The sequence below is a fragment of the Denticeps clupeoides genome, chromosome 13 (genome assembly GCF_900700375.1).
Source record: "Denticeps clupeoides chromosome 13, fDenClu1.1, whole genome shotgun sequence".
Taxonomy (NCBI): Eukaryota; Metazoa; Chordata; class Actinopteri; order Clupeiformes; family Denticipitidae; genus Denticeps; species Denticeps clupeoides.
The window spans coordinates 13,707,028-13,722,716 of record NC_041719.1 but is presented as its reverse complement, the minus strand read 5'-3'; the positions used below and the strand labels follow the sequence as shown (position 1 = coordinate 13,722,716).

The 15,689-nt window shown below is 47.7% G+C and overlaps 1 protein-coding gene across 1 annotated transcript; it reads left to right on the top strand.

Moving 5' to 3' along the window:
* Positions 1-8,141: 8,141 nt before the first annotated feature.
* gsx2 (GS homeobox 2) lies at positions 8,142-9,248 on the top strand. Its single transcript, XM_029001299.1, has 2 exons — positions 8,142-8,768; positions 8,856-9,248. The coding sequence occupies exons 1-2, from the start codon at positions 8,423-8,425 to the stop codon at positions 9,197-9,199; spliced, it is 690 nt and encodes a 229-aa protein (XP_028857132.1). The 5' UTR covers positions 8,142-8,422; the 3' UTR covers positions 9,200-9,248.
* Positions 9,249-15,689: the final 6,441 nt, after the last annotated feature.

The window sequence follows — 15,689 nt, the reverse complement described above, 5'->3', positions numbered from 1 at the left end:
TGCTTCTTACCCTACAATTACAGCAAACTTTTAGGATTAGGAATGGTTTATGATTTCCTAATCAATATATATGTTTCTCGTCACCCAATATAATTGTATGGATGTGTTTTGTGGAGACTCCACCGATATAAAAATATTTTTATACACAAAATACTGGCCAATTTTCACATGAACTCGCTTATGACTGCAGAACAAAAGCAGCAGCAGCACAGGACAGATGGAAAGGAGAAAAGAAATTGATGCCTTCATCATCGACCAAACGAGGTCCGGATGGCAAAACCCTTGTTTAGGCCGGAATGCTGACAGTAACAAGCTCCTCAAACAAACACACACACACACACACACGTCTCGTTCTGCAGCCATGCCCATGGACCCTCCTAATGCCGTTCATCGCCGCTCTCAAAGTTGCTTATTCTGGAGGTCGTAGGGGATAATGGGCTAAAATGCAGACACAAACTCAATTAAGAGATGTGTGACTGTGCTCGTCCAGAAGCTAGTGATGAGAAAAGTGTTGGGGATGGGGCGGGGTGTACATGACCAATTTGCTTCAACCAGCATGGCAGGGAAAAGCAGAATGAGGAGCGCAGTAACAGGAAGTGATGCACAATGATGAACATCGAGATAATGGTTATCTTCAAATTTTGCTCTTGTGCAAAGATGTTATTTCACCAATCAATACTTCAGGCAGGAAATATTATTTACTTAATCTGGAACAAGATTGCGTTTGTTGTGTTTGATGTTCAGATTTTCAGAGTCACATTTTCAGCAGCTCATGATGAAACCCGAAGGCCCAAGGCCCAACAAATCATGGGACCCATTCTCCAAATGTACTTTACTCTACTGAGAAACTGAAAGTAAGGTCATTTTAACGTTACATCGGCATGTAACCGGCTAGCTAGCTAGTTTTAGATACTAGATAGATTTTTAGATTCCAAATACAGCATAGTATAGTGTGCAGGCCCAATTATGAAGTAGGTTTTATATGCCGCTTATGTACCAAAACAGGCAACGTGAGCAAGTCAACCAACTCAACAGCTACGCACGGGTGTTCCAACACTTAAAAAACAGAAAGCCCAGTCACATTTTTTTAAGAGAAGTTCATACGTGCAAAGCATCATGAGAAACTACAATGATCTGGTTGAGATGTTAACAGATTTTATTTCTAGTCAAGCACAGAGAAATTGGAATAAGGGCCAGGCTATCGCACTGCTTTACTTTCCTCTCTTTCTGGCCCCATAATAAATCCATGTCTAGCCTTTTGGAAATAAATGTGGGCTGTTAGAGCGAATTGGACTGCCTGATGTAAAGTGGTAGTCGTTTTAATGAAGCGGTGGTTGCAGGAAGAGGAAAAAAACTGCATGGAGACAAATGGGGCTGTTTTTCGGTCTGTCTGACCACTGTTTAACGTTAATTGCTTTCGGACTCAGATTGAGTTATGGTGCATAGTTATGGTTGTTATAACGTATGGGGGAGGTCCTCATATAGAAGTGTTTAGGAACGCTTGTGATGCAATTAGTTTTGTGTTCTACACTGTAAGCAGAATAAAATGTAACAGGCTACGAAGGCTTTACTGAGAATTCTCAGCATGACTCTGAAGGTAGACACCTCATGTATCTATCTAGTTACCCGATGGGTACATGTAGGGGAAATGATATTTAGAAATACCCAGTCTGATGGCCTAGTGTTGTCTGCAGGTTTTGTAATTGCCAGAAATGATGATTGCGACATTTCACAACAATTCAAATCGGCTAAACTATCTGCTGGCGTGCTGAACTTTAAGGTTAAGGAAGCGGCCCCGTAATCAGAAGGTTGCGGGTTCGAAATCCGATCCGCCAATGTGCCACTGAGGTGCCATTGAGCAAAGCACCGTCCCCACGCACTGCTCCCCGGGCGCCTGTCATGGCTGCCCACTGCTCACTCAGGGTGATGGGTTAAATGCAGAGGACAAATTTCACTGTGTGCATCGTGTGCTGTGCTGCTGTGTATCACATGTGACAATCACTTCACTTTAGAACTCACCTGACTTGAAAATGAGTGTGGATCCCCAGTTTGCATTTCGAAAAATGTAGTGTAAACTGTAGAACATGTTGAGAATTGCAAAAGCAAAATTCACTGGGACCTTATGGGACCCTGAAAATACTGAGGTCTTTGTGTGCAGGGGATCAAAAATAACGGAAGAGAAATGATGTCGCTGGTAATAATGCAGCTAACATTAGCAAGATTTTCTAAAGGACAATATTGACCCCAGCCACTTGATTTTGATTCCTCCCTGATTTCGAGAGAGGACAGAGCAGACAGAGCTCATCTGGCCTGTAATTCAAGCAGAGGGTGCTGGGCCGGAATTCAAAGGTGCATGGGCACCAGTCAGGCAGCAGGGGCACTAGACCAGTTTTCACCGTGGAATCCCTTTATCTCATTTCCGCCACGCTGGTGCGAGTGCCAGGCGCTGAGCTGGGAGCCAAGCCGAGAACGGGTCCGCATTTTTACACCAGACAGGAGCTCAGCGGGCTCAGCATGACAAAACGTCACAGGCCACGCCCACTAAACCCAAACAAACAGTTCTCACTTTTCTTGACTTTCTGTGGATGCCCATGTAGATTAAATTAAATAAGAGATTAGATTTCTTGAGTGCTCCATAATACTGACCTTTCGTCACAGGTTCTCCCTACTAGAGCAGCAAAGTTTAGGGGCTGGATCAGTGCTTATTAAAGGACACCGGCACCATTTTTTTTCTCCTGTGGAAAAAAGGGGAACCAGAGCAGTGGAAAGGGGGTAGAAGTAAAACACAGGCACATGCAGATGTTTTAAACATTTCACGTTGGCTCCATCAAAATTTCATTGATACTCTTTAGACCTTTTAATTGGATCGTTGGGTGCTAGGATGCTTTTCCACATTTTAAACGAGAGTGCCCGTTACACTTTGAGTTCATTTGTCCTTGACATTTACTGAGTGCGGCTTTATGCTGTTGAAAAGAGAATTGAACAGGCTGACACTAATGCTCAAAAGTTCAGAAGAATTGATTAAAGTTTGAAATACATTATTAAAGTCTGAAATAATCCATTTGAACCAGCCTCTGCTGTACCAGTAGGAATTTGGCCGGCTGTATCGCACCTTTAATCAATGCAACTGTTTTCACCTCCTAATAAAATAATTGAAAGGGGGATTTTTAATAATAAATCGACGGACTTGGATTAACGAGCACAAAGTTCTGTCGGAACTCAAGACTAATTGGTGCTGATGAAGTTCGTCTGTAAGTGTATGCAGATATTCCATCATTAACATTCAGGGCATTTCACAACTTGTTTTATGTAAAGGAGACAAGTTCATTTTCTTTGTTGTAATTTTGTACCAGGGCCCTTCCAGAATCTTTCTCCTCTGTCCTTAAAACAAAAGTAGTTCATATTTCCACAGGTCACGCACGTTTAGAGAACCGTGATAAAAAAAAAAAAAAAAACACCAGGCGCCTCTTCGGCCCGTTTGCGGCCGCTTTGGTTTTTACATAAAGAGGTAATTATTCATTAAGACGTAAATTAGATTTTGACGCACGTAAGTGCCCCTCCCCTCTTCCTTTGAAATGTGACGCAGGCGCTGCAGCTGCTATTCAGATGAAGGGACGTCGCTGCCAGTGAAAAAGTCATTGCGTGTCGTGGCGTGGAGTGGCGTTGTCCGTGGCATCATTGTTTTTTTTTTTTTTTTCATCGCTGCTGATGACTTTATTGAAGACCCGAGTGTTTCTTTTCTTTTCCACGATCTGTTGCCCCTGGTAACTAATAAAGATGGGAGGGGTGGGGGGTCACCCACTGGATCTGGCCAAGACTTTTGTTTATGGGCGTTGGTACAAGTTAATGACGCGGGTGGGACAAAGCGACGATGCCACGCTGTCACAGGGCGACACCTTCGCCAGGACGCGCATGCGCGCTTTTTTCATTCCTTCATTGAGGAATTATTTACCTCCCTCCATTAAATAATTAAATTCAGGGACCCCGTGACCTTAAATTGAACTTTTACTTGATGTAAGCGACTTTTTTAAAAATCTTTTTTACTTTCTTTATTTCTTTTTGACGTGAGTTGTGAGAGAAGCGTCTCGGATTCGGTCCGATTTCATAATGGTGCCGAAATGAAGTTGATGGTCTAAACCTGCAACCTCCTGTAATTACAGATAATTTCATTTCGTTTTTAGTCCCTTTTGAAAAGCAGACATTACAAGCCGTTAAGAACCTTGTCCGACTCTGCCCCCCTTTAATAGGTCAGAAGCCCCTCGGTGGGAGCGTTTGATGGTTATGGTGCATTAAAAATAATTCGATGCTCATCATCTTGCACCGAGTGGAGTTCCATCGCCCCGTGAAGAGAAAATAATGAGGCCGTGTGAAGTGAGCAAAGCCCAGCCTTCCGTCGTCGATCCTTGACGTGTCTTTTACTTTTTCGTTACAAACAACTTTTCCTCTTTTATTTTTTTTCTCCTCTCGTTTGTAAAACTCGCTTTTTAACCGGGGCTGACAAAGCCGCCGCCGCCGCTGTCACCTCGAGCAGAATAAAGGGAATCAAAGGATTTTTTCCCTTAAATGGACTAATTTTCCCCTTGAGTTATGAAAGTGATGGCTAGGTAACAGCCTGTGCTCTGTACCCGGCGCCTTAATTCCCCCTAAACCCTTCCACGTGGCCCGACCGGTCCCCGCAATTAGGCCTCATTATAGCCTCATAAGGCCGCTCATTTGCGGGATTACTTAATAGACAATGAAATTTCGCCAGCGCAGATTTATGGGGAGAGGATTGGGTGGGGGGGGGGGGGGGGGGGGGGGGGGGGGGGGGGGGGGGGGGGGGGGGGGTACGAGCGGCGGACGGTGAGACGCGGGCGCGCGCCGCGCATCATCTCGCCTGGATTCATCCCCACCCTGCTCTCCAACACACCCACCCACGCACCCAGGCCCTGCCTTTATTACAGCGATTCCAGGCGGCGTGACAGACGCGTCGGGGGGAGAGAGAGAGAGAGAGAGAGAGAGAGAGAGAGAGAGAGAGTGCCGATTGGGCCAGTTAAAAAGTCGTCTTCCGTCATCCAGAAGAATGCAATTAATTGCATATGTTTTCACACTCGGGGGGCGTGTAGTCGAACATGTCTGCAACTTCTGGAAAAAAGTATATTAAATACACAAGAAAACATGTTGCGTTCGTTTCTGATTTATTGTACCTCTGTACCTAAAAGGACTGACTTAAGAGTAAAACAAAATTAGACGAAGCGCACGCGTGGAAATGGTGGCACAGCGGCAGCGCCTGCGGTAACGTACCTGCGCAACTCTTCGATCGACGGAAACGTTCACTTCAAATTGTCCCTTTCCATTTTCCAATATTTTCACTGACAGTGCTGGGTTTGCCCCTTCTTAATTTCTTCTTTTTTTGTCTTTGCATTTTCGTCGCAAAACATTAGCAAAACATATCCCAAGTAAAGACAGGATGCGGTTTTGTAAGTGATGATTTTATTCAATAATGGATAAAAACACCCATTTTCCTGTGTGAAAAAGTAATTCCCCGCTTCTGTTAAATTTGGAATGTGTGTCAGAAACAGCCTCAGTCAGACATGGCGGTGGTGAGTTTCTCCACTGTGATGTGAATGACCCGTTGCCAGTTGTTGCTGAGGACGATGGCAGTTATTAAATATTAAGTATTAAGTATTAGGGACAATCACGCCAAATGTATAAAAGAGAGCAAATACATTTTCACCGCACTGTGTGACCCGCTCATTTCAAATTCATTTCAGGAGGTGAGATAGTCGACGCGAATATGGATTATTAGGCTAATAGCGGGAAGATGGGGGTTACAGTTAAAGTTTCGCTTCCGTTAGGCAAACCGTTTGTCAAAAAAAACATTTTACAAAAAAGTTTTATAAAAATATTGTGTGCTATCTAATGTGTTAATGCGCGTGCTGTAGCTCATCGGGCCCGACGCATGCGCAGACAGACTGGACAGGTACCACAGATCAGGTCAGCAGATCAGGTCACAGATCAGCACTAACCAACAAAAAAAAAAAAGACGACGGCGAAGACGCTGCAGACACCCCCCAAAGGTTCGGCGGAGGAATACTGTAGATTTTATTGAGAAGTTTATTGTCATGTATGCAGTAGGACCATGTACATGTCAGAGCCATTTAACAAAATTCTTCCTTTGCTTCATGTACAGAGACAACGCTCTTATAAAAATATGGGAATCGCTGTAGGAAGTGTCCAGGGCCGGAAGATATACGTATGAGTACGGCTGTAAGGTCAGACTAAGATGAGCGTCTTGCTGCGTGAGATTTTATGCTCCCGGGGGGGATTGGTGGGCTCAGGGGGGTGTTGAGGGTGTGCATAGTCGTTCATTTTGATGATGTCCGGTTCCAGAGATATACCGCTGGAGGGCCTTCCTCTCCTGCATGGAGAAGATGCCAGAGCAGGTGACAACACTCTCTACTGTACCCCCATAGTTTCAAAAAGACACATTGGGAAAAATGACCTTTTTTGTGTTCATGGAAAAGTGTTCTGTCGGTACCTGGCACATTTACATTTACCAGACGCCCTTATCCAGAGTGACTTACAATCAGTAGTTACAGGGACAGTCCCCCTGGGTTAAGTGTCTTGCTCAGGGACACAATGGTAGTGAGTGGGGTTTGAACCTGGGTCTCCTGGTTCATAGGCGAGTGTGTTACCCACTAGGCTACTACCACCCTACCATTTAGTCCAGCACAAGAAATACTGTCAGAAATGAACTTTCATTACTTTCACTTGCTTCACATACTAAATGCTCAGATGTGGGGTTTCACACTTTTGATCCCTGACGCGCGTTATCCTCTCTAAGTGCTGGCATTACGATCCAGCTCGGATAATTGGCCACTGGGGAGTCTGGGTAAGGCTCCTCGCTCCGTCTTGAGGCAAGAGGCCTTTCTCCCCAGATGAAAGCGGGAGCCGGACCGCTGCTGACCCGCCAGGAGATCAAACTCACTAATTATTGTCACAAGATGAGGGATTAGTGCATTTCTGAAATAGCTGCCTGTTTACCCGGGCAGAAAGGAAGAGAAAAATGCCCCCAGAATAAACACTTTCTAATTGAATCCTAATCGCTATCGAATAGTCCGCGCGCAGACGCGACAGCGGTTCGTAAACCTTTAATTACCCGGCCCGGAACCTGCGCCAGCAGGCGATTGTGGAGCAATTGTGCTTTAGATTTTAGGCCTGGAGGCACATTTTCCAGATCCAGACAATGCCTCTTATGAACAAAGTGCTTTTTCCCCCCGTCCAGTTTCTTGCACAATGCGTGTATTACTCCGCAATGATCTGAACAGGGTTCGCTCGTGAACGGTCGTATGTATCTTTTTTTCATTTTCCATATTATTCCAAAATTGATCAGTTAATTTTTTTTTTCTTCAGATTTCTACACACGAAAACACGAACACGAAAAAAGCACTTTACTTGAGCAACAAGGCCTGACTGAAGCCACTCCTTAGTAAAAGGCACATGGCAGCCTGCCTGAAAGCACCTGAAGGATACTAAGATCTTGAGAAACGAAATTCTCAGGTCTGATGAGACAAAGATTGAGCGTTTGGAGGAAACCAGGCATCACCAGTCTGTGCACCGACACTTCCCATCCAACCCGATGGTGCTGGTGCATATTCAAAAAGACTTGTAACTGCTGTAATTTCTAACTAAAGTGCATGGACAACGTGTTGAGCAAAGGCTGTGCAAAATTAAATACGTGTGATTTCTCCGTAATTTTTTTTAAAAAAACATGTCAGAACAACAAGTAAACATTTTTCACATTGTCATTTCAGGGTGTTGTGTGTAGAATTCTGATGGGGGGGAAATGCATTCAATCCATTTTGGACTAAGGCTGTGAAACATGAGAAATGTGGAAATATAACTTTGCTACTAGGATCTAATAGCACTAACGTAATTTATATTAATTATTATTCCATAATTAAAATTGTAAAAAAAAAAATTCTGAAAATATACTAAATTGTGTAGGCTACATTACAAGCCAAGGGATAAGATTAGACTTTTTTTTTTTTTTTGCGGTGGGTTATGTTTGATTCGTTTGAATATGAATATGAATATGAGCGGGCTGAGCTGTATGACAGGTGCTCCGAGGGTCTTGTTAGTTGGGGTTCTCCTGTTGTCCCTTCCTCTTGCGGAACGGAATCGCTGGGATTTTATTGGTAGCTCTTTCAGGCGTCACGTGGCTCGGGTCACCGACGGTACTAAAGCCCCCGCGGCCGGGCGCACACGTGGGTGACGTCGTGGGCCAGCCCTCTCCAGGGTCCCTTTTGTTGGACAATCAAACTTAAGCACCTTGCGATTCCCCGAGGGGCTTCACATTTTGAGCGAAGAGCCGCGTGGGTGCAGCGCAGGAGCAGCAGCACCACCATCATCCTCATCCTCATCAGAGGCGGCAGCAGCCATGTCCCGGTCCTTCTACGTCGACTCCCTGATCGTAAAGGACACGGCGCGCGCCGTGCCCTTAAACGACCACCCGGGACAGGACTTCCTCATCCCCATCAGCGTGCACTCGCCCGGCGTCGTGGGCGTCGCCGCGCCGGCGTGCCCCTCCAGGAAGACGGGCGCCTTCTGCGTGTGCCCGCTGTGCGTCACGTCGCACATCCCGCTGCTGAAGGGCCCGTTTCCGGGCGGGGACGCCCCGTTCTGCCACAGGGTGGCCCACCAGCAGAGTGGCCCGGCCCTGGCGCACCACGGACACGCCGCGTACAGCGTCACGGACCCGCGGAGGTACCACTGCCTTTCACTGGGTAACTATCCTCGCTTTAAAGACGCCAAAACACATGCATTCCGCGGCCGGCCCGCGTCTGACGCCGTCGCGTTGTCGTTCGGAACAGGCGCCGCCGACAGCGCGCAGCTCCAGAACGGGAAGCGCATGCGCACCGCCTTCACCAGCACGCAGCTGCTGGAGCTGGAGCGCGAGTTCTCCTCCAACATGTACCTGTCGCGCCTGCGCAGGATCGAGATCGCCACCTACCTCCACCTGTCCGAGAAGCAGGTCAAGATCTGGTTCCAGAACCGGCGCGTCAAGCACAAGAAGGAGGGCAAGGGCGCGCCGCGGAGCGCGCACGTCGGCTGCAAGTGCGCCGGCGGCCACGCGCACTACCCGAGGTCGGAGGACGAGGAGGAGTCGCTGTCGCCGGCGTCGGCGACGGAGGAGAAGGAGATCTCGCCCGTGTGACCCGCGGACCCCCTGCCTTTCATCAGCACTTAACCAGTCTTTCCCGACCCCGGTGACGGCGGATGCCCGTTACCCAGAATCCTCTAAATCTGACGGGAGGGAGGGAGGGAGGGGGGGGGCATTCCTTCTGTTTTTCACCTGTGAGGGACACTGTGAATTTACGATATAAGTTGTGACGATCCTGGCACGACGTGTAGTATTTTGTGGGAACGTGTGACTGTGTTTTCATGTTCATAATAAAAAAAAACCCGCTCTGTAAATATGTAGGCTTCTAATGTAGTTGTAAAAAGCGATATTTTCCACGTTAAAGGGCTGTGGGTGGTGTTGTGTAAATTGTATATATTTGTATTTATTGAAATAAAACGTTTTGGAGTCGAGTTTCCGGCCTGATCGTGTTCGGTGCGCCGCCGGGATTTATCACGTCGGCTGTGCGTTAAATCGGTGACAAGAACGTGAAAATATCAGGGTGCCTTTCGGGCGACGGTGAGGTGCAGCTTGGTGAGGGTGCGCGCTTCTGGTGTAAGAATCGTGTTTGACAGCCCTGCTGAAGGTTCACACACACACACACACACACACACACACACACACACACGCTCCCCATCGCCGACCAAAGAGGTCACCAGCCTCGCACAGAACTAAACTAAAACTCCTAAAATCTTTGTTGAAGAAACAGAAAAAAAGCATTAAAAGTTACTGGAGTGCGACAGTCCTTGTACAGATATGAATATAAAAATTCATGCACTTTGGATAAACAGACAGCCGTATTAAGTTGTGCAACTGTACATCGGAGCAGAGGCTACAGATGAATTACACGGTATTTACATGGTATTTGTTGTATTTTAATATCCAGAGCTTTGGAGATGCCACCATCACTGGAGTAAACGTCAAGCAGAACAAATAAAAAAAAATTTGAAAGGGACGCACGCCCCTGTCACGTGACCACAAAGGCCCCGACGAGACGTGGCTTTCCAGTCGGGACGTGGGCTGCCGTGGCTTTCACGAAAATAATTGCGCTCGGCGTTAACTTAACGCAAAGGGCCCTTAATTGCAGCCTCTGTCCCACGACGAGCGATTATGTAGCAATTCATTCTACAAGAAGAAAAAAAAAGAGAGGAGAAGAAGAAGGAAAAAAGGCCGTGTAGAGCCGGGTGTGACAGGTTAGATTGTCCCGCAGGACCCCCGACGGCTGCGGCCTTCCCGGCCCTTTCAGCGGGCATCTCCGGGGTTCCACGCTGCGCCGGGAACGATTTAGCCACTGTTTCATTAAGCGCCCGTCCCCACGAAAGGCCGGGAGAAGCGGGGGAAATTAGCCGACGCCTAATTTAACTCGCTTTCCGCCGGACTTCGGGATCCATTCCTAATTGCGAGTGGAAGCAGGTGAAGTTTCGGTCCCACGCGGGATCCCATTCAGCGCCGCGATAAATGGGGCTCCATTCACACCCCGCTGGCCATCATATATTATCATGGGAAAGGCACCTAATGAATATATATTGAATTTCTTATTAATCGAATTAGAGCGTCACCCCCACGCAGGTGTGAGGGTGAATGAGCGCCACGCACAATGGAACTTTTTTTTTTTTTTTTTTTTTTTTGGACAGGGGTGGGGAGACTTTTTTTTTTTTCACCGAAGGACAGCGACTGACCTCCAACTGTCAGTTTATTCCCTTTATTTATTATTATTAGTAGTATTAGTAGTATTATTTATTCATGTCGCGTCTGTCAGCGTTAGATGGGGCTTTCAGGAATAGACTAGAACAACAGTTCTAGTTTTGCCAGTTTTGCTTCTTTAATTATAGCTGCCCTGTGACCGAGTTGAGTTGGGAGTCAATACTAACTGTTGCTGATCCACCTCGTCTCTGATGTTCCATCGTTGCAGCTTCCAACATGAACAATAACTGCGGATCTCGCCCGTTTGTCGGTGACATTTCTAAATGGCCCTCAAGCTTATTTATATGCATGTTTTTTTTTTTACTACGTATCTGCTGCATGTCGTTGTCCTCTCGTAGTTAAGACATTTTAAAGATTAAAACGGCAGAGTTGTGACACTGGGGGTGACACTTGGGCTTGTTCTGCTCCACAGGCCCCTCAACACCCAAATGTTGGAACGCAGTCAAGGCGCCACTCCCACCCTCCGGTGTCCCCACAATATATCGTTTAACAGTAGCCTCCACCGGTCCCTCCGTTATACGCTGCGTCCCGGCTCGGTGGACGAGTAACCGATGCTAACGACCAGTTATTGAGCAGATACAACGTGGACCAAACCAGCTCTCCAGCGACAGTGTCCCTTTCAAAAAGTGGACAATTACGCGCGAGAGAGGACAATTAATAAGGGCTCTTTTCAGAGCCCTGCAGCTGCCGAGGTGTTGGGAGGAGCAGGAGGAAGGCGACCCCCCCCCCAAAAAAAAAAAAATCTTTGTCTTTGGCCAGTGAAAAACCGCCGCTCACTTTCTACGTGGGTCCCCGAAGCGCTTGGTGTGGCACCCCTCTCATCAGGGCCCATGAATGACCGGGGTGGGCCGGCCGAACTGTGCATTCTGGACACGTGTCCCATCCACGCCGTCCTTGCTAACTTAATTTAGTGGGAACTCGGTCACCAAACAATATGTCCCGGGCGCTTTTGTCGCACTCTGCAGAATGGGCCCTTTCTGAAACTTGTCAGCCACTTTTAAAGGCATCCCTTTGTTCGGCGCAGAGTGCGCCTCCTATATCATCAAGTGCGACGAGGAGGCCGGCCGTTCAAAAGGGGGACGAACCCGAATAATATGGCGCCATTTATCATCTATCCGTGTTGGACCGAAAGGGACGAGAACTAAGTGAAATACGATGGGGTTAAACAAAACAGGTGCGTGTGTGTGTGTGTGTGTGTGTGTGTGTGTGTGTGTGTGTGTGTGTGTGTGTGTGTGGAGAAGGGTGGGGTGACGGTGCATTAAAATGAAATTTATACAATGCGGTCCTGGTCTGAATCACATATAAAAGAAATGATAAGGCGCCCTTTTAAACACGCTACTTTGCATACATACACACAAACCCCGAACTATTAATCACACCCGCCGCCTCGGGCAAGACGAGAACCGCTACTATAAATAAAAATACATTTATGATGAAAAAAAAAACGGAATTAAAGAATTTAATTTATTGAAAGTATGAGGAATTCAATTGATCAATTAAATAAACTCCTCAGTGCTGTAAACGACTCCGGTTTGCTGGACATGTCTGGTAATGCTGGGATTCAGCTTTATAAGCGTCATTAAGCTTTATAAGCGTCATTTATTACCAGAAGCCCCTTTTCGTTTCCATTTTTTCGTCGTTGCGAGGACTATTTACGTCTTTCCGGACGTAAATAGGAAAGCCACGGCCGGCGTGCGCACGACAATAAATAATTAGCCAATTACGCGTCCTGTGACGGCCACGTGACCTGCCACCAGGTAGGCTGGCCGCAGGTGCGCGCGGGGTTACGCACGCCGCCCCAGTCACCGAAGCCGCGACGGTGAACCATGGACGCCCTGGACGTTTTTTACGGCGACGGCTTCGGCTCGCAGGGCCCCACGGACTTCACGCCGGACCCGCCCGCCTGCCGGTACTCGCGCGGCGGGGAGCCGGTGCCCGCGTACGCCCCGCCGGACGATCTGCCCCCCTGTCGGCACTCCACCCACGGGTGCGCGGCGGGAAAGGCCACGGCCACGGACGACGACGCGCAGAGGGGGCAGCCCGCCTTCCCGTGGATGAAAACGTTCCGCTCTCCACCATATCAGTCACCTCTCCAGGGTGAGGGTTCACGTTTTCGTTTTGATAAACTTTATAAGAATGAAACGATGTTATCGGCCCGGAATGCGCGCTCACGACGCGCGTCCTCGCTTTTCCAGGCGGGATTTACGACGATCCGGACGAGCACAAGCGCAGCCGCACAGCCTACAGCCGAGCGCAGCTGCTGGAGCTGGAGAAGGAGTTCCTCTTCAACAAGTACATCTCCCGGCCCCGCAGGTACGAGCTGGCCACCAGCCTCCACCTCACCGAGCGCCACATCAAGATCTGGTTCCAGAACCGGCGCATGAAGTGGAAGAAGGAGGAGACGAAGAAGAGGAGCTCCGAACCGAGGTCGAGCTCGGAGCAGGCCGACGTGGACAGCTGAGAGACGTGGGCCTGTCCAAAGACGCACGCACATTACATATATCATATACTGTGTGTGTGTGTGTGTATATATTCAGAAAGACTGAGATTTTTTTTTTTATTATCTGAATATTATTAAGACCTCCGTCTGTGTGTATTCATATCATATATAACACATTCATTATATTAAGTGCGCGATATTTGACGTCTGGCTGCACTGGTTTGCGCATGCGCTCGCGTCACTTGCCTATTTCACACTGATTGTCGAATTCGTTGTTCCCCAGGCACAGTCCTGGGGGGGGGGACACATTCCGAAGCCCGAGACTTTGGATGTAAAAGAGATTTTAGAGAAACCCGTGGGATTCGTGTTTAAATGTCATTTCAAAACGGATGCTGTGAAAGTCTTATTTTTATTTTTTTCGATCCCGCCCTCACCACGGGAAGCCATTGTTTAAGTTTAGAGGATGGATGGTGTGGTGTGACCACGTGCTCGGTCCCACTCGTTCCGACGTTGGCCCGGTAGTCGTGGCCACGACCTGTGCTCCTGTTTAATCTGAGGGCGTGTGCGTGTCGATAAAACCCTTTTTCGCGGGGTGAGTCTAGTGTGAGGTGGACTTCGAAGGGGACAATATCTGGCGTCTGGATTATTGTATGCCTACCCTTTATTTGTGCAAACAGTCACCCTGTCACTCGTGGTGGCGCAAAAGCCTTGTCGCCTGGTAACGTCAATCAACAAAACAGGCCAACGCTTTCTCGCGATAAAAAGACGCGACTTAACGGGAACGGGGACCGACTCGACCAAACCAGAAGCTTTTCCGGATGGCCGCCGCTCGCCAACTCAGAGGTCAGAGTGGCACGGAGACCGGGGGTCGCTTTCAGGACGCTGGACAGCGCCGCACTCTGAAGCCAGTTGAAGCCATCAGTTCCGAGCGGTGACAACCACTTCATGGACGCAGAAGAGGCCAAGAAGCAGCGAAATGATGTGCCCAATGTTTATATTTATTACAGCCATCTTTTTATACCACTCAGCATAATGATGGGGTCACTTTTTGACCCTTTACTAGAACTGTACGGTTTTGATGTATGATGAAAACTGCGCTGTGTGGCACATTTTAATCATTCAACAAAATCAGGTTTCCATTAGTGCCTGTTAAGGTTAATCTTTAATTTTACTGTTTATTTTATTTTCAATGGTTCTGAAGAGCACTTAACTTTCCTGTGTGTGCGTCTCTCTGTGTGTGTGTGTGTGTGTGTGTGTGTGTGTGTGTGTGTGTGTGTTTATATCTTAATTAGAGCCAAAAAAAGTCAACATTCTTATAACGAAAACCTATTTTCTCAGGTATGGTATTAGGGTTTAGACTTAAGAAATGTAAAGGTAATTTGAAATATATGCTACACCCTATGTCTTCACAGAGATGTAGGAACACTTCAATATGTTGTTGCTGGTTTTAGTTCTGTCCATTAATAATGGTAAATAACGACCATGACCATTTCTTTACTGTTGAGTTTTCCTTTAATATCAAGAATATTCTGTTTTATATTAAATTTTAGATGCCTGGTCTTTTTGTTTCGAGCTGAGACCTGAGAGGCCATGCCTCCATGGCACACGCCCCCCCGTGGACGTTGGCAGAATAGACCCCGTCTTGCCACTTCGTGCCCCTCTATGATTTATCCACATGATAATGTACGATACACAATAAAATACATATGAAATGTGAGTTGACCCCTCTCACACACACAGTCGACATCCCACTCGTCATGAAAGCGGAATTCTCGGCCGACGTGAATCCCGTTACGTAACAGTCGTCGACCAGAGTAGCAGAACTGTTGAAAAGTTCGCACCCTGGTAAACCCAACAAGATGCGAATCGTTACCAGTTAAAGCTCGGTTTCCGTGAGGAAAATTGAACATTAGACGCGCCCTTCCCCGGACTGTACCCCGCAAATCGAACCCCACACTGGGGTCGAAATAAGACGTTCGATGTGTTCTTGGTTCTAATATTTAACTACTGTAAAAAATGTAAAAAAAGAACAGTCGACTTTTCGACCCGCTCCACTGGGTCCTTTGTTAGGAGAACAAAGGACGCTGTTCTACGTGCGCGTTCCGTCGAGGAGAACATGTGGAACCAATCGGCGGAACTACTGGAGATGTGCGCGTCCCCGCGAGGGATCACTGCGGGGCAGACTCGGCTTCGGGGAGGGTGGGGGAACCCAGCAATTTACACCCCCCAAAAGTGTCTCTTCTACACCCTGTCGGAGGACCTCGGCGCTCCAGAGGTCCAAACTCGCCAGACTGAAGGCCGCGCCGGCGTTTTAATGCGGGTCGCCATGTTTATGGTGTTAGAGCGCCCCCTGTAGGCGCGTCCGGCGCGGCCGTACAAGTC

Bases quoted from the DNA above. Each gene is read 5' to 3' on its own strand.
- gsx2 (XM_029001299.1), top strand. From the start codon at position 8,423: ATGTCCCGGTCCTTCTACGTCGACTCCCTGATCGTAAAGGACACGGCG. The intron at 8,769-8,855 runs GTAACTATCCTC...CGTTCGGAACAG, and splicing joins GTACCACTGCCTTTCACTGG to GCGCCGCCGACAGCGCGCAG.